The sequence below is a fragment of the Rhinopithecus roxellana genome, chromosome 4 (genome assembly GCF_007565055.1).
Source record: "Rhinopithecus roxellana isolate Shanxi Qingling chromosome 4, ASM756505v1, whole genome shotgun sequence".
Lineage (NCBI taxonomy): Eukaryota > Metazoa > Chordata > Mammalia > Primates > Cercopithecidae > Rhinopithecus > Rhinopithecus roxellana.
In genome coordinates this window covers 29,399,708-29,425,065 of record NC_044552.1, presented here as the reverse complement: position 1 = coordinate 29,425,065, position 25,358 = coordinate 29,399,708, and the positions used below count along the sequence as shown (strand labels likewise).

The following is a 25,358-nucleotide window of genomic DNA, read 5'->3' as shown; positions in this document are numbered from 1 at the left end:
ACTCAGCTCACTGCAAGTTCTGCCTCCTGGATTCACACCATTCTCCTGTCTCAGCCTCCTGAGTAGCTGGGACTACAGGCGCCTGCCACACGCCTGGCTAATTTTTTGTGTTTTTAGTAGGGAGAGGGTTTCACCATGTTAGTCAGGATGGTCTCAATCTCCTGACCTCGTGATCTGCCCATCTTGGCCTCCCAAAATGCTGGGATTACAGGCATGAGCCACCGTGCCCGGCATCCCTTGCCCATTTTAAGCATTCGGTAGTCTGTCTTTTTATTATTGAGTTGTAGGAGTTCATGGCCAGGCGCGGTGGCTCAAGCCTGTAATCCCAGCACTTTGGGAGGCAGAGACGGGCGGATCACGAGGTCAGGAGATCGAGACCATCCTGGCTAACACAGTGAAACCCCGTCTCTACTAAAAATACAAAAACTAGCCGGGCGAGGTGGCGGGCGCCTGTAGTCCCAGCTACTCCGGAGGCTGAGGCAGGAGAATGGCGTAAACCCGGGAGGCGGAGCTTGCAGTGAGCTGAGATCTGGCCACTGCACTCCAGTCCGGGCGATAGAGCGAGACTCCCGCCTCAAAAAAAAAAAAAAAAAAAAAAAAAAAAAAAAAAAAAAAGGAGTTCTTAATATATTCTGGATTCTAGATCTTATCCAATTATAATTTGCAAATATTTTCTTCCATTCTGAGACGGAGTCTCGCTCTGTCGCCCAGGCTGGAGTGCAGTGGCCGGATCTCTCTCACTGCAAGCTCCGCCTCCCGGGTTTACGCCATTCTCCTGCCTCAGCCTCCGAGTAGCTGGGACTACAGGCGCCCGCCACCTCGCCCGGCTAGTTTTTTGTATTTTTTAGTAGAGACGGGGTTTCACCGTATTAGCCAGGATGGTCTCGATCTCCTGACCACGATCGTGATCCGCCCGTCTCGGCCTCCCAAAGTGCTGGGATTACAGGCTTGAGCCACCGCGCCCGGCCAATGATGTCTTTTTAAACAAAAAAAAAAAAAATTAAATTTTGATGAAAGCCAATTTATCTATTTTTTTCTTTGGTTTCTTGTTGTGCATTAGGTGTCATATCTAAGAAGCTATTGCCTAATCCAAGTTCACAAAGATTTACAACTATATTTTCTTTTTTTTTTTTTTTTTTTTTTTTTTTTTTTTTTTTTTTTTTTTTGAGACGGAGTCTTGCACTGTCACCCAGGCTGGAGTGCGGTGGCCGGATCTCAGCTCACTGCAAGCTCCGCCTCCCGGGTTCACGCCATTCTACTGCCTCAGCCTCCCGAGTAGCTGGGACTACAGGCGCCCGCCACCTCGCCCGGCTAGTTTTTTTTTTTTATTTTAGTAGAGACGGGGTTTCACCGTGTTAGCCAGGATGGTCTCGATCTCCTGACCTCGTGATCCGCCCGTCTCGGCCTCCCAAAGTGCTGGGATTACAGGCTTGAGCCACCGCGCCCGGCCTCAACTATATTTTCTTTAAAGATTTTTATAGTTTTGTATCTTGCATTTAGGTCTTTGAGTTAATTTTGTATATGGTGTGAGGTAGGGGTTCAATTTCATTCTTTCATATATAGATATCTAATTGTTCCAGCATCATTTGTTGGAAAGACTATTCTTTCCCCTATTAAATAGTCTTGACATCCTTGTTGAAAATCAATTGGCCATAAATGTTTGGGTTTCTTTCTTTCTTTTTTTTTTTTTTTGAGATGGAGTCTTGCTCTTTCGCCCAGGCTGGAGTGCAGTGGCACAATCTCAGCTCACTGCAAGCTCCACCTCCTGGGTTCACACCATTTTCCTGCCTCAGCCTCCCAAGTAGCTGGGATTACAGGTTTACACCACCACGCCTAGCTAATTTTTGTATTTTTAGTAGAGATGGGGTTGTGCCATGTTGGCCAGGCTGGTCTCCAACTCCTGACCTCAAGTGATCTGCCCACCTTGGCCCCCCGAAAATGCTGGGGTTACAGGCGTAGGCCTCTGCACCCAGCCCTACTATTTCATTTTTTTCTTCCCTTTATAGAATCCTCAAGAGATCCAGGCCCTAGGCATTTCCCTGGCCCAGGAACTATAGGAATCTACCCTACTGTGATGGGAAGAAATCTCCCTCTTCTCTCCTCCTTGGCCCAACTCTTTTTAGTAATTTGTTTTCTTTTTCTTTTTTTTTTTTTGAGACAGTCTCATTCTGTCATCCAGGCTGGAGTGCAGTGGCATGCTCTCAGCTCACTTCAACCTCTGCCTCCCAGGTTCAAGAGATTCTCCTGCCTCAGCCTCCCAAGTAGCTGGGACTACAGCTGCAAGCCACCACACCCAGCTATTTTTTGTATTTTTAGTAGAGATGGGGTTTCACCATGTTGGCCAGGATGGTCTTGATCTCTTGACCTCATGATCTGCCCACCTTGGCCTCCCAAAGTGCTGGGATTATAAGCATGAGCCACCGCATTTGGCCTGTTTACATCTTTAACCACATAACAGGTTGGTTATCCTTGTCCCACTCCCAAAGAAGGATGAAATGTTTCCTATCACTTCTTTATGGAGAAGTGGGCCCCAGTTTTGGCCAGAGAGGACCTGAGTTCTGGGCTCTTCTTTGCCACTGTCTTTCTGGGAACTTCTGAGTGACTCTCCCTTTTGGGCTTCAAGTTTCTCATGTGGGAAGAGTCCTTGGTTATAGTGGACAGAGGAGTTTGGCTGCTGCTTCTAGTCCAAGGGCTAATGTGAAGACAGCTATGGGGAAAAGAGACTGGAGAGATCCCTGAGATGTAACAGGTCCCCAGTGATGGCCACCTGCTGAGACCAGGCATTTGGGGATTCACAGGGGTGCAAGACAGTCCTTGCCCTTGACTCGGGGAAGAAATTAATGCTCTGAAAAAGTTAGCCTCTCAAAACGGGCAGGGGAAGAGACCAATAAGAAACAGAAGTGAAAAGCACCCTAGGAAGAAGGGAGGTAATGGGAAGCAGTCAGGGAGGGCTTCCTGGAGGGTCTGCTTGGGCTTCGAGGATCAGCTACAGCTAACTTTTATGACTGACAGGTAGGATTTTGATGGGAGGGAATTGAAACAGGATGAACATTACGAGAATCCCAAGGCTGCTGTTCCTCCAGGAATCTTGGGCTCCCACCAGCTGCACTCCAGGAGCTGTCACTTCTGCACCCTCTGTTGATCTGTTCTAAAGGTCCCTGCCTTCTTACTCCCTCCCCAGCAACTCATCCCCCTGTTGTTCCCCTCTCCACCGAGCAAGCTCCCAGGAATATTACTTTGAGACCCAGCCTCAGTGCCTCCTTCTAGGGGAGACCGCACTTAGCCCCCAAGGCTGGATTGCAGCTCTCACCCCTATAGCCTCTGAGAGTGTAGAGGGGTGAGGGGGACATTCCTTTATCACAGATCACCTTATCACCTGCTAGCTTGCAACCCTCCACTGGCTTTGATTTCAGGGAGGACATGGGCTGTGTCTGATTTTCCCCATCCCTTGGCCAGGGACCAAGCCTTAGAGAACTGGCTAAGACGAACCCCTACCCACATCCCAGGGTCTCCAGGCAGGGGACACCATTGTGGAGTTGAGGGATTACCAGTTCCATCTGCCTTGTAGTCGTCAGGGAGGAGCTTGTCCTGCCGATAGCCCAACACGAAGGCCAGGAAGGAGAGGATGAGGGCATCGCCAATGCTGAGGATGGCCAGCATGAAGGCCCAGCGGATGGTGCAGTGACCCAGTGTGTACTTGCCTGTCTGCTCCCCACACATGCGCCGTACCTCACTTGAGTCCCAACCGTCAGGGTAGACCAGGCAGCCAATCATTAGACCTGTGGCTGAGGGGGAAGGAGGGGTGCAGATGGCATCAGGCTGAGTGTGCCCAGTCCACTACCTCCCACTTTGCACTGCTGTTATATTGTCACCTCCCTTCTCCTTCTGTTAACAGCCTCAGGAGGCATGAGAGGTATCTTCTACCATCCTTGCAGAACACAGGTGAGAAAACTGAGGCTCTGAGAGTTAAAGCAACTGGCCCCTGAGACCCAGTGGTTGGGGCAGAGGCAGAGAGCTGAACTCCTCAGCCCAGGCAGGCTCTGCCACCGCACCAGGTGGTCCTCCCAGGTCCTCAGCCATTCTCCTCACCTTGAACTCAACAACGCACCACCTGCCCTGGCTTCAAAGCCCTCCAGTATCTGGTCCCAGCCCAAAGAACTCATCACTGCTGAGATGCACATTTCTTCATACTTACAACATCTGTGAAATAAGTGTAATAAGAAAGTGTCGGCCAAGCACGCTGGCTCATGCCTGTAATCCCAGCACTTTGGGAGGCTGAGGCGTGTGGATCACCCGAGGTCGGGAGTTTGAGACCAGCCTGACCAACATGGAGAAACCCCATCTCTACTAAAAATACAAAATTAGCCCGCCGTGGTGGCGCATGCCTGTAATCCCAGCTACTCAGGAGGCTGAGGCAGGAGAATTGCTTGAACCCGGGAGGTGGAGGTTGCAGTGAGCCGAGATAGCGCCATTGCACTCCAGCCTGGGCAACAAGAGCAAAACTCCGTCTCAAAAGAAAAAGAAAAAGAAAAAGAAAGTGTCTAGGCTGGGTGCAGTGGCTTACACCTGTAATCCCAGCGCTTTGGGAGGTCGAAGCGGGCAGATCACCTGAGGTTGGGAGTTTGAGACCAGCCTGACCAACATGGAGAAACCCCATCTCAACTAAAAATACAAAATTAGCTGGGTGTAGTAGCACATGCCTGTGATCCCAGCTACTGGGGAGGCTGAGGCAGAAGAATCACTTAAACCCTGGAGGCAGAGGTTGTGGTGAGCCGAGATCACGCCATTGCACTCCAACCTGGGCAACAAGAACAAAATTCCATCTCAAAAAAAAAAAAGAAAGAAAAAGAAAAAGACAGTGTCAAGCCATGGCTGGATTATCAGTATTTTTTTTTTTTATATAGTACATAGAATAACACTGTGTCCTACAACTCAGGTATCTTAGATTTGATGAATACAGGAAGCCTTTCCAGACTGTCCCTGGCTGCTTCCTTCAAAAGCCTTCCATTCAAGCAAACAGGTTTCCTCCTCACTCTTACCCAGTACAGCATAGTCCAGTTGCTACACGTCCCTAAATTTAAGAATCCCCTGGAGGCTGAGTGCAGTGGCTCATGCCTGTAATCCCAGCACTTTTGGGAGACTGAGGCGGGTGGATCACCTGAGGTCGGGAGTTTGAAACCAGCCTGACCAACATGGAGAAACCCCGTCTCTACTAAAAATACAAAATTAGCCAGGTGTGGTGTCACGTGCCTGTAATGCTAGCTACTCGGGAGGCTGAAGGAGGAGAATCGCTTGAACCCAGGAGGCAGAGGTTGCGGTGAGTCGAGATTGTGCCATTGCACTTCAGCCTGGGCAATAAGAGTGAAACTACATCTCAAAAAAAAAAAAAAAAAAAAAGAATCCTCTGGAATCTTTAATGCTGGTTCCTTCGCCTATAACCTATGCACAAAAAAATAAGGTAAAAAGCTAGTTCCTAGGTCATGGTTGGGTTCAATAATCTCTGTTTTCAAAAACACTCTTCCAGGTGATTTTCTCAGTAGGAAAAGCTGATAAACACTAGACTAGGCTGCCTGGATTTCAAGCCCAGCTCTGGACTACCTAGCTATGTGACTCAGAGCAAGTGACTTAAGCTTTCTTTTTTTTTTTTTTCCTTTGAGACAGAGTCTGTCTCTGTCACCTAGGCTGGAGTGCAGTGGCACGATCTCAGCTCACTGCAACCTTCGCCTCCCGGATCCAAGTGATCCCCCTCCCTCACCCTCCCAAGTAGCTGGGATTACAGGCATGTACCACTGCGCCCAGCTAATTTTTGTATTTTTAGTAGAGACAGGGTTTCACCACGTTGGCCAGGCTGGTCTTGAACTCCTGGGTTCAAGTGATCCGCCCGCCTTGGCCTCCCAAAGTGCTGGGATTACAGGCATGAGCCACCGTGCCCAGCCATACTTAAGCTTTCTTTACCTCAGTTCCTCATCTATAAAACGGAGATAATAATAACCCCAACCTTCCTGTTGTGGTTACAGCGAGGTTCAAATGAGTTAATACTGGAAAAGAGTGTAGAACAGTGCCTGGCACGGACTTGGCACTCCATAAGAGTTGACTGTGAGAGTTATTATCCCACTCTGTGCCTTCCTTGACTTAGTATTTACAGCTAAAAATTCTGTTGCCCCCACTTTCCCCCTACTTCTTCCATCCCTTTCCATCAAACCACCCCTCACCTTAGCTTCGCTGGGGTGAAGCACAGACAGGTGACATAATCCAGGATGCAACTGGGGCAGCTCCAGGCACAGCTGCCCTGCAGGCAGGGGGTGCTCCCCTTATCTGTGCCGCTTTCCCACAGGTCTGGAGGCTCTCTAGTCCCAAGTATTTTTTTTCTTATTGTACCCTACTCAGGAGCCCCTCAGAGAAGCACCTCTTCGGGCCCAAAGTTACCTTCCCTGTACCCAGCTTGTTCTGCAAAAAAGGTCAGGAGGTCAAACAAATGCACAGTAAATGGAAATATCAGGACCCCCCCTCCCACCTAAATGTATCACACTTCCTTCGATTTTTTTTTTTTAGGAGAAGCTTATTTAGATAGTTCTTTATAGATCACAAAATACTTCATGTACCATCTTGACTGTGACCACCGTTCTGTGAAGTGGGCCAGCTATTAATATCCTCATTTTACAGATTAGAAAACTGAGGGCTTGGCCAGGCGCGGTGGCTCACATCTGTAATCCCAGCACTTCAGGAGGCTGAGGTGGGCGGATCATGAGGTCAGGAGATCGAGACCATCCTGGCTAACGCGGTGAAACCCCATTTCTACTAAAAAATACAAAAACATTAGCCGGGTATGGTGGTGGGCACCTGTACTCCCAGCTACTCTGGAGGCTGAGGCAGGAGAATGGTGTGAACTCGGGAGGCGGAGCTTGCAGTGAACCGAGACAGCACCACTGCACTCCAGCCTGGGCGACAGAGCGAGACTCTGTCTCAAATAAATAAAAAAATAAATAAATAATAAAATAATAATAATAATAATAAAACTGAGGGCTCAGAGAAACCAGGTGACTTACCAGCCATCCAGTCATTCAGCTATGACAGGACCAAGGCCTGAATTCTCCATTCCTGACTTTCCTGACTTCAAAGTTTATTCCCTCCACCCCCAGAACATGACACCTCTCCCAGGGGCTGAATGTAATTAGTGGTGACATTTCAGACTTCCTACGTGTTCAGCGAGGAGATATCCACGGTGGAGGAGAGGGAGCCATCCACAGCTCGGTGGTGAAACCTATGTAGCCAGCCCTTCCCCGACTTGGTGTGAGTCCATCCCTCCAGTGCCTGGCAGGGCCCCTGGCTTCAAGGGCAGAGGTGAAGGTGGGAAGGAGCTGCCCTTCCAGGCTTTGCATTCTCTCCATCACTTCCTCCCTTGGCCCCTCACCTCCTGCACCATCTTCCTGTGGGGGCTCCGGAAAAAAGCCCAGGGCCTCTGACCTGGAAACAGATGTGGGTGCCACAGTTCCCTGTGAGCATTCCACCCATCCACCCATGGTTCTGGGGACAGTGGGTGTCAGCCCCAGTTGTGGCATTTCAAGGCTCTAAGTAGAAGCCAGCACAGTGTTCTCAGGCCGAGTTACTTCCTCTCTCTGACTACCGTCCTGTTGTCTCTAAAGTACCTGATTCATAGCCGCACTGTGAGGATTAAGTGTGATCATTTACAGAAAACACTTACTATGATGTCTTGTACATGGTAAGTGGCTAATTAATGTTAGTCACTGCTATTATTATTGACACTGGAGTCAGACAGAAGCTGCCTCAGTGACATGGATGCCATTAGAGCTGCTCATGAATATTCCAGATGCAAGGCAAGGTTGTACTTCCTTGCCCCGCTCTCTTGAGGTTAAGTGAGGCCATCTGCCTTCCTCTGGCCAATGACACGTGAGCAGAGATGTGTTTATTTCCGGGCCACAGCACTTAGCTGCAGTGGGAGACCTCCCAGAGCTCCCTTCCCTCTGATGCGAGGACAGCTGATGGTGATTGATGCCCCTAGCGATGGTCCCAGGAGAGAGCAGCGAGAGCGGAGTCCCCACCGATCCCTAGTTGGCATGGACCATAAGCAAGAAATACATAAACCTTTGTTCTAAGCCACCAAGATTTGGGAGTGGTTTGTTACTATGGCATCCCTTCTCATGCTCACTGATAAAGTTGTTTTTTACGTTTTTCACAGGTACTGAGCACCTACCATGTGCAAGGTGTTTTACATGCATTCTATTATCCCATCTTCACAGAACCCCAATGAAGCGGGTCCTGCTGCTATGTTCTACAGATGGGGTACAGTGGAATGTTTGTTCACCCCAGAATTCCTGTGTTGAAATCCTAACCTCCAGCCTGGTGGTGTTAGGAGATGGGGCCTTTGGGAGGTGATTAGGTCATGAGGGTAGGGCCCTCACGAATGGGATTGGAACCCTTATAAAAGGGACCCCAGAGGGGAGGGGGAGCAGCTAAAGGTTGGTTAATGGATACAAAAGTATAGCTAGACAGGAGGAATAAGCTGTAGTGTTCTCTAGCACTGTAGGGTGACTATAACCAACAACAATCTATCATATATTTTCAAATAGCTGCAACAGCAAATTTGAAATTGTCCCAACTCAAAGAAATGTTTTAAATGTTTGAGGTGATGGATATGCTAATTACCTTAATCTTCTCAGTAGGAAAAGCTAGGAAACATTAGACCAGGCTGCCTGGACTTCAAGCCCAACTTGTATACATGTAACAAGATATCACATTGTAACCCATAAATATGTACAATTATCATGTCAATTAAAAATAATAATAAGGCCAGGTGTGGTGGCTCACGCCTGTAATGCCAGCACTTTGGGAGGCTGAGGCAGGCAGATTGCCTGAGCTCAGGAGTTCCAGACCAGCCTGAGCAACATGGTGAAACCTCATCTCTACAAAAATTCACTGGGCGTGGTGGCATGCACCTGTAGTCCCAGCTACTTGGGAGGCTGAGGAGGGAGGATCACTTGAGCCTGGGATGTCAAGGCTGCAATGAGCCGTGTTCATGCCATTGCAGTCCAGCCTGGGTAAAAATAACAATTTTTGAGAAGCTGACTCAATAATAATAATCATCAATGCAAATAAATAAATAAAAGGGACCTCAGAGAGCCCTGTCACCTTCTTATCACCATGTGAGGACATCAAGAAGTCAGCAGTCTGCAGCCTAGAAGAGGCCTTCACCAGAGATCTCGTGCTAATGCCATGCTGGCACCCAGATCTCAGACCTCCAGCCTCCAGAAGTGTGAGTAATGAATTTCTGTTGTTTAAGCCCCCTGGTCTGTGGTAATTTGTTATGGCAGCCCTGACTAAATAGAACTAAGTAAAACTGACTAAGACATGAGGTTACCAAGACTCAGAGAAGACAAGCAGTTTGGCCTACCTGTGTTTCTAGGGGCTGGGACCACTCCCAGCCTACACCTGGCACCCAGAAGCCCAATTAATCTTGTTAAGCTGCAGCCCCACATCACCCAAGCATCAGTCCTCATCCTCCCCTGCCCCTGTCCCTTTCCTGCTCCCAGGCTTCTTGGCAAGGGTACTAATAAATGGATGTATCTCCCAGCTGCTGAATGTGGGACCCACCCACTCTGCATCTCTCCCTTCAGCTCATTTCCCCTTCTGCAGCACAGCAGAACGGAACATGACACCAGTCTTGCCTTCCCCAATTTAAATGTTGCATGAGATGGCACCCGGCCACCTCTGCTATCAGTGTCTCCAGCTCTGCGACCCAGATAGTGTCTGACTGAGATGGCCTGGCAACCCCTGCCGCTCCTGGCACTGCCTGCTCACACATGGCACCTGTTGTGGGATGTTTCAGGAGAAGGGGGGTTTGCAGACAGCCTTGAGAATGAGAGAGATGATTGTGTCTCCAGCATCCCATAACCCTGATATGGAAGAACAGCTGGCAAGCATTATCAGGGTCTATTTCACTCTTCTTTGGCATAAAACTGCTAAATCTTCATTTCCCCTTTGTTCATATATATATATATATATATATATATATATATATATATAGAATACACATATGTTAAAGAATATATATACACTCAATATTTATATTAAATCAGCTAATTTTTGTATTTTTTTGTAGAGACACAGCTTCGCCATGTTGCTCAGGCTGGTCTCAAACTCCCGAGCTCAAGCAATCTGCCCACCTCACCCTCCCAAAGTGCTGGGATTACAGGCCTGAGCCACTGCAGCTGGCCTTATTATTATTCTAATTGACATATATATGTCAATTATATATATACATATGATATATATATTATGTACATATATAAATATATAAACATACATATGATACATATAGTTTAATGTATGCATACATTAAATATATATGTGTATATACAAAATAGAGATAGGGTCTCACTATGTTGTCCAGGCTAGTCTTGAACTCTTGAACTTCTGGCCTCAAGCAATCCCCTCTCCTTGGCCTCCCAAAGTGCTAGGACTACAGGCATGAGCCACTGTGCCTGCCCCCACCATCATTCTTGACATGGCCACTACCTACCTTGCTCCCCACTGCCCACCCCTGCCCCAGACTCTCCTTTATCATACAGAGAGACTACAGAGAAGAGGGAGGTGGCAAGGCGATTTGCTCTGAAGCCATGGGGAGAACTCTGAAGCCATGTGAGTAGCCTGGGTGCAAGATTTGGAATCAAAGGTGTATCCCTTCCTACTTGTATGCTCAAAACAAGTTTCCCACTAGGGGCCTTCTTTGTAAAATGGAGAAATACCCACCTCAATGGGTTGTGCTAGGGCTCCTCCAGATAACATATGTAAAGATATTTCATAAATCATTATACTTATGTAAATATGTGGCTCAGTGAAAACATCTTAGGAATACATCTAGTTTCTTGGGAACAGCTGCCTTAATTCTTCCAGGTCCTCAGTTGCCCACTGATCTGCTATAGCCTTGGCCAAGTCTGGTCCTCTCAGCAGCAGATCCCTCATCTATAGTTGGGGGTGGATATAGCTCTCTGGGGTCCCCTCCAACTCTGCAGTCTTGACTCTGCGTGTTTGGTGGCCTGGGATTCAGAGGCCTGTTTCAGTCTCCCTCTTAAAGATGACAGCACTTCTGTCTCTCTTTTTTTTTTTTTGATATGGAGTCTCGCTCTGTTGTCCAGGCTGGAGTGCAGTGGCGCAATCTCGGCTTACTGCAAGCTCCACCTCCTGGGTTCACACCCTTCTCCTGCCTCAGTCTCCCAAGTAGCTGGGACTACAGTCACCCACTACCACGCCCAGTTAATTTTTTTTTTTTTTTTTTTTTTTTTGTCTTTTTAGTAGAAATGGAGTTTCACCATGTTAGCCAGGATGGTCTCCATCTCCTGACCTTGACAGCACTTCTCATTCTGATCAATGATATCAAGATGGTTTCACTCTAGTTTCCAGTCCCTGGCACTACTCCTGGACATCTCACTGGCATGGACAGTTTGTGTGTGGTCCCTGAGGTGGGCAGGGACCAAGGTACCAGAGGCTGCAGCACAAGGTCTTAACCCTCTTCCTGGGCTACAGAGAAAAGCAAGATCACTTGGCACAAGGACCAAGAAGCCTTCCTGAGCTAGGAGCAGGAAAAAGGACTTCCTGAGCTAGGAGTGCCTCAGGACACAAGTGGCTGCCTACCCCACAGTTTTGTTTCATTTTATTTATTATTATCATTATTTTTAGAGACAGGGTCTTGCCATCTTGCCCAGTATAGTCTCAAACTCCTGAGCTCAAGTGATGCTCTCTCCCAAAGTGTTGGGAGTACAGGTGTGAGCCACTGTGCCCAGCCCCCACATTGTTTTAAAGGACCCTAGGCCAGGTGCTGTGGATCACACCTGAAACCCCAACACTTTGGGAGACTGAAGCGAGCAAATCGCTTGAGGCCGGCAGTTCAAGACCTGCCTGGGCAATATGATAAAACCCCATCTCTACAAAAATTACAAAAAAATTAGCCAGACATGCTGGTGCACACCTAGAGTCCCAGCTACTTGGGAGGCTGATGAGAGAGGATCACCTAAGTCCAAGGAGGTTGAGGCTGCAGTGAGCTGAGACCATGCCACTGTACTCCAGCCTGGGCCAACTCTGTCTCAAAAAACAAACAAACAAACAAACAACAACAACAGGACCCTAAATAGCTTCCTCCACCTCACACAGTATCACTCCATTTGCTGCCTTAAGTATAAAATCCCATAATCAAGGAGAAAAGACTTTCACTCCACAATGAAAGAGGGGACTTTAGATGAAAGTTTCTATAGGCAAGGTCATCCCCTGCATAATAGTAACACTCCAAAATCAGCAAGAGACCTTAGAATCTGAGAGCAGTTTGGAGTGGGAGAGAGAGAATGAGGACAGAGTTCTGGGCACTCTTATAAAGAACAAAAGCCCAGAGGTGGGAGATGAGGTCATCTAGAATGTGCTTGACTGGCGTCACTACTTTGTGCTGGGGTTGAGTCCTATTCCCACATGGCCAACAATGGAAGCTTCCTTCTTTCTATCTCTCACAGCTGCAAAAACTGATGTGATGGCCTGGGAGTCAGGACCAGCAACTGTGTGCTCCTGGGCAAGTCACTTCCCCTTACAGATGAGAGGGTTGGACAGCTTGATCTCTAAGGTCTTTTCTGCCTCAGCCATTCTAAGATTCTCAACTCCTCAGAATCTTCTGCAGAGCACTGAGTAGGACTGGGCTGTAGGAGAACAGCTAAATTTAAGGCCCAGAGCCCCAGCAGAGGGTGGAATGGTGCAGCTGCAGCTGTGGCCCCGGGGTGGGCCCCCGCCTGCCCTCCCACCATCCCTGCTTACCCGCAGCCAGCTGCATCCATGCACAGATCTTGTAGACTGTGGCCGTGTTGCAGATGAAGAACAGGCTGAAGCAGATGATGGAGCCAATGATGAGGAACATGCCCAAGGCCACAAAGAACATGGCAGTCTTGAAGGCTCTAGAGGGGATGGAGGAGAAGTCTAGGGGACCGCCCTTGCAGATGAGCTCGGAGGATAGCACGTTACCCACGCAGTAGGAGAAAAGGCCGAAGTAGCCTGCCTGCGGTGTGTTGACGCTGTCGCCTATCCAGTAGGGCTGGATGAAGAGGGCCATGACCAGCACGGAGAAGCAGATGGTGAGTGTACCCCACATCACGCCCACGGCCCGCGAGTTCCGCACATAGTTGGTATGGTAGATCTTGGCTGCCTCCTGGGCCGGCAGCAATTTCACCATGGTGAGGGCAGCAGGCCCTGGGTTGGGGTCCCGTGGGCTGCAAGTCCGTGGCTTTGTGGATGAAGCCTAGAAGCAGATCACTCCCCAGCGGGGTTTGGGGAGGAGGCTGAGGTCAGGGCACCAGATAAGGTCCCTTCAAGGCAAGGGGAAGAGGCTTAATAGGACAAGGACAACCTTGGCTTGATCAGGGGAAGGTGGCCAGGTGCCTGTGTCCGCTGTAGCCGAGGCTGTCTCCAGTATCCTGCCGCCTCCCAAGCCCCCCAGGGTCTCGGGCCTGCTGGCGCCGCCCTGCCCCTCTCCCTTCCAGGCTCACGGCTCCCGAGAGCCCCGCCCCCTCCTCCGTCCGCGGAGGGCGCCGTTTCAGCACCGCGGCCAGCGCCCCGGGGTTCTGGGCGAGGGGCGGGGCCTGCAGCCGAGGCCGGGAAGGGACCGAGCGCCCACTGCAGGCCCCCGCCGCGGGGAATCGGAACCCAGTTCACCTTCCTGAACCGAGATGACAAGAACTGGGAAGGTGGGGCTGTGGCTGACACATTCCTACCGCTCAATTCGAGCCGCAAAAACGCTTTCCCCCCGCAAAAGCGCTTTCCACATCCCATTCCACCCGCCCTCCCTGGTTCCCTAGTCGCCTTCCCAGAACCTCCAATCCCACCACCCCGGAGGTCAGCAAAGCCTTTCCTGATTGCCTTCTGGTCACTGGTTTTTCATCCTTAGCATTCAGTCAACGATTTCTAAAAGCATACTATGTGTTAAGGTTATGTTAGAGGACATCTAAGCAAAATATTTACATATATAATGTATATATGTAGTCTATATAAATATATATATATAAAGCGCCTGTATATGCAGACTGTGTGATAACAGAGGCAACTACAAAGTATAGCAGACAACATTCTTTATGAGCCTTTTCAGACCTGAACATGTGTTTTGTTCAATACAATGCCTTTCTCCCCTTGTTTCTATGTGTTTGTTACATATTTCCCCCTTTAAATATATGTAATTTTAATATGTTATATATATACATATTTCTCCTGATTTTATAGGTAAATACAAGGCTAGTGTAAAGAACTAGGAAAATTCCGCCGGGCGCGGTGGCTCACGACTGTAATCCCAGCACTTTGGGAGGCAAAGGTGGGCAGATCACGAGGTCAGGAGATGGAGACCATCCTGGCTAACGCACTGAAACCCCGTCTCTACTAAAAATACAAAAAAATTAGCCGGGCGTGGCGGCATGCCCCTGTTTTCCTTTTCCCAGCTGCTGGGAAGGCTGAGGCAGGAGAATGGTGCGAACTCGGGAGGGGGAGCTTGCTGAGAGCTGAGATCGCACTACTGCACTCCAGCGTGGGCAACAGAGCAAGACTCCGTCTCAAAAAAAAAAAAGCTTCCTTTCCAACTTGGACCCGGCAGAATGGCTCCCGCAAAGAAGGGTGGCGAGAAGAAAAAGGGCCGTTCTGCCATCAACGAGGTGGTGACCCGAGAATACACCATCAACATTCACAAGCGCACCCATGGGCTTCAAGAAGCGTGCCCCTCGGGCACTCAAAGAGATTCGGAAATTTGCCATGAAGGAGATGGGAACTCCAGATGTGTGCATTGATACCAGGCTCAACAAAGCTGTCTGGGCCAAAGGAATAAGGAATGTCCCATACCGAATCCATGTGCAGCTGTCCAGAAAACGTAATGAGGATGAAGATTTCACCAAATAAGCTCTATACTTTGGTTACCTATGTACCTGTTACCACTTTCAAAAATCTACAGACAGTCAATGTGGATGAGAACTAATCGCTGATGGTCAAATACATCAAATAAAGTCATAAAATTGAAAAAAGAAAAAACGAAAAAAGAATTAGGAAAATTCAGGAAAGTATACACAAAAGAATAAAAATCATAACACCAACGTCAGGAGCTATGGAAAGACAAGACAATCTTTTTTTTTTTTTTTTTTTTTTTTTTGAGACGGAGTCTCGCTCTGTCGCCCAGGCTGGAGTGCAGTGGCCGGATCTCAGCTCACTGCAAGCTCCGCCTCCCGGGTCCACGCCATTCTCCTGCCTCAGCCTCCCGAGTAGCTGGGACTACAGGCGCCCGCCATCTCGCCCGGCTAATTTTTTGTATTTTTTAAGTGGAGACGGGGTTTCACTGTGTTAGCCAGGATGGTCTCGACCTCCTGACCTTGTGATCCGCCCGCCTCGGCCTCCCAAAGTGCTGGGATTACAGGCTTGAGCCACCGCGCCCGGCCGACAAGACAATCTTAAAAACATGGACTTTGGTGTTCAACAGGCCTGGATTTGAATGAGCTACTTACTAAGTAACCATCCATGGACTTAACCTTTCTTCCTAAGCCTCAGTTTCTCCATCTATTAAATGCAGGAAATGATGGTATCGATCACACAACGGCTAAGTAAAATACATGTATAAAATCTTTAGCCCGGGGCACACATAAAAGTGCTCAAAGGGCTGGGTATGGTGGCTCATGACCGTAATTCCATCACTTTGGGAAGCCAAGTCCGGCGGATCACCTGAGGTCAGGAGTTTAAGACCAGTCTGACCAACATTGTGAAACCCCGTCTGTACTAAAAATGTCAAAAATTAGCCAGGCATAGTGGCAGGTGCCTGTATTCCCAGCTACTCGGGAGGCTGAGACAGGAGAATCGCTTGAACCTGAGAGGCAAAGGTGGCAGTGAGCCTAGATCACACCATTGCATTCCAGCCTGGGCAACAAGAGCAAAATTCCATCTCAAAACATAATAATAATAATTTTTTTAAAAAGTGCTCAAAGGCACATTAGTGGTCTCTAATCCCAGCACTTTGGGAGGCCAGGCAGTGAGATCACTTGAGCTCAGGAATTCTAGACTAGCCTGGGCAACATAGCAAGACTCCCGTCTCTACAAAAAATACACAGCTTAGCCAGGCATAGCCAGGCATGGTGGTGCCCGCCTGTAGTCACAGCTACTTGGAAGGTTGAGGTGGGAGAATCACTGGAGCCCAGGAGGTCGAGGCTGCAGTGAACCAAGATCACACCACTGTACTCCAGTCTGGCTTTAACAAAAAAAGAGAAAGTACTCAGAAATGTTGGTGATTACTGTTATTACCACTGTTAGTCCCTGCAGTTTCCCTCTTCTGAACATACTCCTTTACACGACTGGATGATGTATGTACAATTTTATTTTATTTTTATATTTATTTATTTATTTATTTATTTATTTATGTATTTATTTATTTTTGAGATGGAGTTTCGCTCTTGTTGCCCAAGCTGGAGTGCAATGGCACGATCTCAGCTCACCACAACCTCCATCTCCCTGGTTCAAGCAATCCTCCTGTCTCAGCCTCCCAAGTAGCTGGGATTACAGGCATGCACCACCACGCCCGGCTAGTTTTTTGTTTTGTTTTGTTTTTTGTTCTTTGATACGGAGTTTTGCTCTTGTTGCCCAGGCTGGAGTGCAGTGGCGTGATCTTGGCTCACCACAACCTCCGCCTTCCTGGTTCAAGTGATTCTCCTGCCTCAGCCTCCCGATTACAGGCATGGCTGCCACACCCAGCTAATTTTGTATTTTTAGTAGAGACAGGGTTTCTCCATGTTGGTCAGGCTGGTCTCGAACTCCCGACCTCAGGTGATCCTTCCGCCTTGGCCTCCCAAAGTGCTGGGATTACAGCTGCGCCTGGCCAGTAAGGTTGTTGTTTGTTTGTTGTTGTTGTTATTGTTTGACACGAAGTTTCACTCTTGATGCCCAGGCTTGAGTGCAATGGCACAGTCTTGGCTCACTGCAACCTCCGCCTCCCAGGTTCAAGCGATTCTCCTGCCTCAGCCTCCCAAGTAACTGGGATTACAGGCATGTGCCACCATGCCCGGCTAATTTTTGTATTTTTAGTAGAGATGGGGTTTCATTATGTTAGTCAGGCTGGTCTCAAACTCCTGACCTTAAGTGATCTGCCCGCCTCGGCCTCCCAAAGTGTTGGGATTACAGGTGTGAGCCACTGCGCCCGGCTCAGGTTGTTTTTAACAGTAAGAAAAGTGGCTGGGCGCGGTGGCTCACGCGCGGTGGCTCATTATTAATGTTGGGATTAATGTCATAATCCCAACATTAATAATAATTTTGAAGCTAGCTTATTTATTAAAGATTTTACTGACATTACATAAACTTGAAACAGCATTTGACTAGTCTTTTCTTTTTTCCTGATAAAGTGTTCGATTCAAGTGCTTTTATTTTCTTAAGCCAATTAGAGCTCTTTTATTTATTTTCAGTAGCGAAACATTGTGCACATCACCCATAAATACATAGACATATCAGGCATGACTATAGAAGTACATCTTATAGATTTATAAAAACACCTTTTTTTTTTCTATTTTAATCTTTCAGATTCTTTTTGTTTTTGAGATGGAGTCTCGCTCTGTCACCTAGGCTGGAATGCAGTGGCGCAATCTTCGCTCACTGCAACCTCTGCCTCCCAAATTTAAGCGATTCTTCTGCCTCAGTCATAGCTAGGATTACAGGTACCTGCCACCAAACTCAGCTAATTTTTCTATTTTTAGTAGAGACAGAGTTTCGCCATGTTGGCCAGGGAGGTCTCAAACTCCTGACCTCAGGTGATCCACCCGTCTCGGCCTCCCAAAGTGCTGGGATTACAGGTGTGAGCCATCGTGCCTGGCCTTAAACTTTCAAATTCTTGATAACCTGTTTCACAACCCTAGGCAGCTGAGAGCTAAACAGCCTTAAATTTGCATATTAAAGGAAACAGTTCAGGTGAAAGTCAAATAACAAAATTTACATTATAAGGTGAGGCGAGAAAAGTCTGGTGTTCCAGAGGGAAATTAAAACAGATTTAATTGCCAATTAAACATAAAATTATGGAAATTATAAAGGCCTTTTAAATACACACACACACACACACTGTAGCTTTTACTTCAGAACTTTTAGCCATGAGATAAATACAAATTCACTGGCTCGCAAAAAGAATCTGTTGGATCTAAAACAGTGGTTTTTATCTTAAGAGAAAAATAACAGCAGATTGCTGGGTGCGGTGGCTCACGCTTGTAATCCCAGCACATTGGGAGGCCGATGCAGGCGGATCATAAGATCAGGAGTTCGAGACCAGCCTGGCCAACATAGTGAAACCCCATCTCTACTAAAAGTACAAAAAATTAGCCGGGCATGGTGGCAGGTGTCTGTAATCCCAGCTACTCAGAAGGCTGAGGCAGGAGAATGGCTTGAACCCTGGAGGCAGAGGTTGCAGTGAGACGAGATTGTGCCATTGCACTCCAGCCTGGGCAACAGAGCAAGACTCTGTCTGAAAGAAAGAGAGAGAGAGAGAAGAGAGAGAGAGAGACAGAAGGAAGGAAGGAAAGAAGGAAGGAAGGAAGGAAAAGAAAGAGAAAGAAAGAAAGAGAGAAAGAAGAAAAGAGAGAAAGAAAGAAAGAAAGAAGAAAGAAGAAAGAAAGAAAGAAAGAAAGAGAAGAAAGAAAGAGAAAGAAAGAAAGAAAGAAACGAAAAGAAAGAAAGAAAGAAAGAAAGAAAGAAAGAAAGAGAAAGAAAAGAAGAGAAAGGAAGGAAGGAAGGAAGGAAGGAAGGAAGGAAGGAAGGAAAAGCAAGCAAGCAGATTTAGAGCAGTCAGAAAAGAAAAACAGAGAAATTCTATAGTTTACAGGTCAACTTTAGGGCTCTTTTTCCTTAACGCAAATGTGCACAAAGACCATGTTATTTCAATTTTACATAAACTTTGGCAAGTAGAGATGCCATAAAAGCTACGGAGTGCTCAAAAGGGGGTCACTTTCTTTGTTTTCTCCTATTCTGAAACCCCCTTTGCAAAATTATGACTGAGACAGTGAAAGAGATCTGACTTAACTGACTGCATCTTGCTTCTAACCTCCTAGCTGTCCTTGTTCATTTCTAGGTGTAAGCTGAACTAACTATGGGAGAAACTTAGTTTATAGTTTAAACAAAGACAGTAACAGCCCTTTCCCAAAGCAGACTTCATTCTTGCCTGGGGACTAGATTGCCTTTGTAGGACTAACATTAGCCACAAGATTAGAAATTATGACTTAGGAGTCATGCAGCTAGAACCTACAAGATTCTGATCCTCCCTAAACCACTCCTAAGATCAGGGCTTGAGATATTTTGCAGACCCTGCACTTGATGGATCAGCTGGCACCACCCAGATCAATAAACTGGCTCATCTGATCTTGTGGCCCCCACCCAGGATCTGACTGAGTGCACGAAGGTAGCTGTGAGTCCCTGTGATTTCATATTGGACCAATCAGCACCCCTGGCTTACTGGCTTCCACCCACCCACCAAGTTATCTTTAAAAACTCTGCTCCCTGCTGGGCGTTATGGCTCACGCCTGTAATCCCAGCACTTTGGGAGGCTGAGGCAGGTGGATCACTTGAGGTCTGGAGTTCGAGACCAGCCTGACCAACATGGTGAAATCTTGTCTCTACTAAAAATACAAAAGTAGCCGGGCATGGTGGCACGTGCCTGTAGTCCCAGCTACTCGAGAGGCTGAGGCAGGAGAATCACTTGAACCCAGGAGGCAGAGGTTGCAGTGAGCCGAGATCACGCGATTGTACTCCAACCTGGGCAACAAGAGCGAAGCTCTGTCCCAACAACAACAACTCTGTAAAATTCTAGTCTCCTGCACCTGCACAGCTGGCTCTGCATGAAATACTCTTTCTCCACTGCAATTCCCCTGTCTTGATGAATCGGCTCTGTCTAGCTAGTGGGCAAGGTGAACCCCGTGAGCAGTTACATCCTGAGGGCTGTGTCACAGGCCACAGTTGCTCATATTTGGCTCAGAAGAAATCTATTCAAATATTGTACAGAGTTTGACTCTTTTCATCGACAGGTACTTAATTTTTGCTTTCCTTTTAGAAGCACATACAATGTCAAAGTTCTCTTTGCTGTACTTCATTTGTGATGGAAAAAACTCCAGTCTTTTTCCTCTGTGAGCTTGGCTGAGACCAACTAGGGACAGGGCTGCTGGTTGTCACGGCTCCCTGCATGGACAGAAATCTCTCCTCCAGTTCCTTCGCCAGTCTCCATCTTGACTTGTGAGAAGGGAGTAGTGATTCCCTTCCCTGTGGCTCACCTCACAGAGGTCCCAGGGGTGGACAGCAGGTAAACAGAAGGAAGGATCAGAGTGAGCTCATAGGAAAAAGTGGTTTCAAACACTGAGTATTTTTTTTTTTTTTTTTTTTTTTTTTTTTTGAGACAGAGTCTCGCTCTGTCACCCAAGCTGGAGTGCACTGGCCAGATCTCAGCTCACTACAAGCTCCGCCTCCCGGGTTCACGCCATTCTCCTGCCTCAGCCTCCCGAGTAGCTGGGACTACAGGCGCCCGCCACCTCGCCCGGCTAGTTTTTTGTATTTTTTAGTAGAGACCGGGTTTCACCGTGTTAGCCAGGATGGTCTCGATCTCCTGACCTTGTGATCCGCCCGCATCGGCCTTCCAAAGTGCTGGGATTACAGGCTTGAGCCACCGCGCCCGGCCTCAAACACTGAGTTTTGTAAAAGAGAGAGGGGATAGTGTTGTTTCATCAGTGGTATTTCTGCATCGCTGGAACCAAATGGGTTTTTCTTTTTGAGAGTCTCTTGGCTGTTCCTCCAGCTATTCCTCTACATTCCACACCCCAGGGATGTAAGGGTGAGAAGAAGTGGGTCATATTATATGGCTGGGCATCCACCATGTGCCAGGCACTTCCGAAGGGGTTCCACGTGCATTGTCTTAATCATGGCCTCAGGAAGTAGGAGGCATTATCTCCCTAAGGTAAATAAAGAAGGAAAGTGAGGTTCAAGGAGCTTCACTTTCGATAATGTGTCTGAGGCCATGTAGCTCTAGTAAATGCTGAGTTTTGAAGCCAGCTTGGTCTGGATCAAAGCTGTGCTTGAGGCTGGGTACAGTGGCTCACACCTGTAATCCCAACACTTTAGGAGGCCGAGGTGGGAGGATTGCTTGAGCCCAGGAGTTTGAGACCTGGGCAGCTGAGGGGGAGGATTGCTTGATCTCAGGAGGTGGAGGCTGCCGTGAGCCAAGATGGCACACTGCACTTTGGCCTAGGTGACAGAGTGAGACCTTGTCTCAAAAAATTAAATTAAATTAAATTAAAAGCTGTGCTTGAGGCCTGGGCCTCTCAGTGGAGCTATCTTCTACCTCCTGGGATGGAGAGGGGAAGGGCATGGGCCTCTGGCTGCCATGACTAGTCCTTCAGGAAAAGCTGCTCTGTTCCCATGCCTAAGCAAACTCAGGCAGCTGTGCCCTTCCCAGCTTCCTGAGGCCCCTGCTCCATCTGAGGCTCACAAGACCTCTTCATTCTCAGCTAGGACTAGCGACTACTCATGCGCACACGTGGCCTTGGGTAGGGGGCAGCGTGAGTGGAAACCTTAACTAAAGGTGTATCTGATGCTGGAATTGCAGATAGTAAGTGAGGTAGAAAGAAAAGGGGAGAGAGACATTTAGGAAGGGCCTCCTAAGGGCACTTGAGTCAAGCCTGCAGGCAGCCCCCTGGTGTGAGGGCAGGGTGAGGGTGCCAGAGTGAAAGCACACACACCCTGGCCTGCTGGGGTTGCAGAACTGTCAGCCCCAGGGATCTGGGCCTGGCCTGGAATCCCCCAAGGAGACTGAAGGAAGGTTGAGGGGTGGGAGGCTGGGATCCTCATACCTGGAGTCTGACACTGCTAGACACCCGGGCTTGGGTGGGCCAAAGGCAAGACCTGACTATGGTGAGGCAGAGAGGCCCTGAGTACACAGAATGTAAGCAGGCACTCACACCATAGGTGCCTCTCTTGCCTCAGACTCGTCCAGGCACTGCCCAGGAGCTCAGGACACAAGGGCAGCTGCCCTTACCCACTGCTTATGTGGCATATGGGAATATACAATATAAATATATTCTTATAATTGTATATAATCATGTTTCTATATATGTAACACACATAAATGTGTATTAATTCAACACTCACAACTCTTTAAATTATCCTTAGTTGACAGATAAGATGAAAGGCAGAATAGTTGGAACAGATAGTAAGTTTGCCTCACTAATAACTTGTACACAGTCCACACTCTTAACCATGATGCAACACAATTATCACCAGTACACACACACACACACACACACACACACACACACACAAAAGGCCACCAGGTACTCACCCAGCTTCCTTATCAGGACCCGCCCCCCAGCAGATTGGCCACAGCTGTACCTCTGCCCACGGCCAGCCCTGTGGGATGTAGGTGGGTCACGTGAGGTCAAGGCCCCTTTTATAGCCCCATCACCACAGCTGGCTCTGTCTCCTGCCACCCACACCAGCTGTCCCACTCGCCATGGAGAAGATCCTGATCCTCCTGCTTGTCGCCCTCTCTGTGGCCTATGCAGCTCCTGGCCCCCGGGGGATCATTATCAACCTGGTAAGAGGGTCTTCAGGGGAGGGGCCTCCTGAGTCCCCAGGTGAAGACGTCCTAAGCTTGGACCTTGACCTCTGATGTCCCCACCTGGACTGGCAGGGGCCGGGAGGAGTAGCATCTTACATCCCTCTGTTTACTTTCATGTCCTGTTGTATGCCTCTTCCCAGGGGCCACAGGAAAGACTGATCAGCCCCTCTCCAGCTCCAACTGGAGCACGCTCAGAGCAGCGGCTCAACCTGGCTATGAGGGACCTTTTTTTCTTCTTTGTTTCTTTTTTTTTTTAAGATGGAGTCTCACTCTATCACCAGACTGGAGTGCAGTGGCGCAATCTCGGCTCACTGCAACCTCCGCTTCCTGGGTTCAAACGATTCTCCTGCCTCAGCCTCCTGAGTAGCTGGGATTACAGGTGCCCGTCATCACGCTCAGCTATTTTTTGTATTTTTAGTAGAGACGGGGTTTCACCATTTTGCCCAGGCTGGTCTCGAACTCCTGACCTCATGATCCATCCACCTCGGCCTCCCAAAGTGCTGGGATTACAGGCGTGAGCCACCTCACCTGGCCCTATGAGGGAGCTTCACAAAAATCCAGAGCCCTGGGCTTCCATCCTGAGAAAATGCTTTGTGCCAATCATTCCAGCTTCTAACTTATGGTGGCATCTTACTGTGTGTCCAACACAGTTCGAGATGCCTCGGAGATGTTTACTCATTCTGTCCTCATAATAACCACTGAGGGAGGTGCTTTCATAGTCAGCCCTATTTTCAGACAGAGGGAGGGTGAGCAACCTGCCTGAGGTCACATAGCTGGAAAGCGGTTAAGCTGGGGCCCCACCACTGGCCCACACCACCTCTCCACCGTAGGTCTTGGCTGGGAAAGCCCTTCCAGAACGTCCATGAGGTTGAAAGATTCTCTGAGGTCCATGAGGTTGAAAGATTCTCTCTTAACTTGGGGCCATGGCTGGATTTGGAGGCCCAGGACCCTGGAGATTATAGATCAGATCTGTTGCGGGAGGAAGGAGTCTTGCAGGGAGAGGCAATCTTCACTGCCTCCTTAAAGGTGTGTGGGACCCAGAGAGATTAGGGGCCTCCTGTGCACATTCCAGATGGGAACACTGAGGCTTGAGAGGCAGTGACTTGCCCAGAGTCACGCAGGGAGTTGGTGGTACAGCCGGTACTAGAACCCGGGGGTCCTGACCCTCTGTGCAGGCTGCTTTTCTGTCACCGCATGCCCACTTCTCATGTGGGTGGGGGGGCACAAAGGCCACCAGACCCACGGGTTGGACTCCTTCACATACATCCCCAACAGGGGAGACATTGTTAGCAGTAGTGGGTGGTGGGTGCGGGTCTGAATGGAGAAGGGACCTGAGGGAGCGAGGCCTGGGCTGACTGGCTACCCCTGGCAGGAGAACGGTGAGCTCTGCCTGAATAGTGCCCAGTGTAAGAGCCAATGCTGCCAACACACGGGTGCGTTGGACCTGGCCCGCTGCATACCCCTGGCCAGCGAGAACAGCGAGTGTTCTGTCAAGGTGGGTGCCTGAGGATGTGGCATGGGTCCGGGAGAATGGGGAGGAGGGCCCTGAACACTTGTGAGTGGGATCAGGGAGGAGGGTCAGCCTGGACACTGAATGTTGAGGAGACGAGAGGGAGGTCGACAGGTGTCAAAGCACTTTCCCATCCCATCATCTCTCTTGACCCGAGTGACCAGTGAGATGGGTGGGGGTAAGGATTTGTTATCCCCATTTCATGACTGAGTAAGTAGAGGCTCCCCAGAGAGATCAAGCCAGTAAGAGCAAATGAGCCAGAACAGAGGTCAGAACTGGGGTCTCCAGGGCCCACAGCGCCCCTGGGGAGGTAGGTGGGAGAGGCACTCCCTGAAAACACAGGCTGGCCTACTGGTTCTATAGGTCAGGCAGGGGACAATTGATGTCCAAAGTATCCCCCCATAGCCTTGACTTCATTGGCTGTGTCTCTGCAGACGCTCTACGGGATTTACTACAAGTGTCCCTGTGAGCGTGGCCTGACCTGTGATGGAGACAAGACCATTGTGGGCGCCATCACCAACACCAACTTTGGCGTCTGCCACGACGTTGGACGCTCCAAGCAGTGAGACCGCCCACCCACTCCCACACCTAGCCCAAAATGCTGCAGGCCACTAGGCTAAGGGGCACCTCTCCCCCTGCTCCAGGGCATCTCCCGGGCTGGCCACCTCCTTGACCAGCACCTCTGTTTTCTGATTGGACTCTTCACAATTAAAGGCCTCCTGCAAAAATTTCCCAGTCTCCTGCATATTCTCTCTGAGTCAGCATCTTCTCTGAAGTTGCATCAGGCCTTTGGCCCACCAGGGCAGGCTTCAGGCAGGTCAGAAGAACAAGGGATGGGTCTGGGGCTGGAGAGGATGTGGCCAAACAGATTGGAGACTGGAGACAAAGCTGTGAAGGAGGCCCAGCCAGCCTGGGAGGCCCTCCATTTCTGGGGAGCAGTCACGCCTACCTGGGATGCCCTCCTTGTCCCACTGGTTCTCAAAGAGATAAGCGGGCACATGTGCACACACAGACACACAAACCCTTGCGGGTAAGGAGTTTTAATGGCCCATGTTAGTCACCCTGCATCAGAGGCATCAGTATCCTGGGCTCTCACCTCTTTTCTGGACACAGTTCTCCAATGTGACAGCTAGCTGACACAACTCATGTGTTAAGGGGTCAGACCACTCTCAATTGCTATGAGCTTACTCTCTGCCAGCAAATGCTCACAAGGAA

General features: G+C 49.0%; 2 protein-coding genes and 1 pseudogene across 2 annotated transcripts; 2 read left to right on the top strand and 1 right to left on the bottom strand.

Annotated features, from left to right (window-relative positions):
* Positions 1-2,648: 2,648 nt before the first annotated feature.
* On the bottom strand, positions 2,649-13,222 carry LHFPL5 (LHFPL tetraspan subfamily member 5). The gene is made up of 3 exons (XM_010389763.1): positions 12,811-13,222; positions 3,549-3,785; positions 2,649-2,707 (listed from the first exon to the last, which is right to left on the bottom strand). Exons 1-3 carry the CDS (start codon positions 13,220-13,222, stop codon positions 2,649-2,651), a joined length of 708 nt encoding a protein of 235 aa, XP_010388065.1.
* A 1,384-nt stretch (positions 13,223-14,606) lies between these two features.
* LOC115896849 lies at positions 14,607-15,001 on the top strand (annotated as a pseudogene).
* A 7,473-nt stretch (positions 15,002-22,474) lies between these two features.
* Positions 22,475-24,873, top strand: CLPS (colipase). The gene is made up of 3 exons (XM_010389666.1): positions 22,475-22,609; positions 24,006-24,128; positions 24,578-24,873. Exons 1-3 carry the CDS (start codon positions 22,526-22,528, stop codon positions 24,707-24,709), a joined length of 339 nt encoding a protein of 112 aa, XP_010387968.1. The 5' UTR covers positions 22,475-22,525; the 3' UTR covers positions 24,710-24,873.
* Positions 24,874-25,358: the final 485 nt, after the last annotated feature.

Coding starts and splice junctions, on each gene's coding strand:
- CLPS (XM_010389666.1), top strand. CDS start 22,526: ATGGAGAAGATCCTGATCCTCCTGCTTGTCGCCCTCTCTGTGGCCTAT. Junction 22,610..24,005: donor GGGGGATCATTATCAACCTG/GTAAGAGGGTCT, acceptor TACCCCTGGCAG/GAGAACGGTGAGCTCTGCCT. Junction 24,129..24,577: donor ACAGCGAGTGTTCTGTCAAG/GTGGGTGCCTGA, acceptor GTGTCTCTGCAG/ACGCTCTACGGGATTTACTA.
- LHFPL5 (XM_010389763.1), bottom strand. CDS start 13,222: ATGGTGAAATTGCTGCCGGCCCAGGAGGCAGCCAAGATCTACCATACC. Junction 3,786..12,810: donor ATGGATGCAGCTGGCTGCGG/GTAAGCAGGGAT, acceptor CTTCCCCCTCAG/CCACAGGTCTAATGATTGGC. Junction 2,708..3,548: donor CTACAAGGCAGATGGAACTG/GTAATCCCTCAA, acceptor TTTTCCCCATAG/CTGTCTTCACATTAGCCCTT.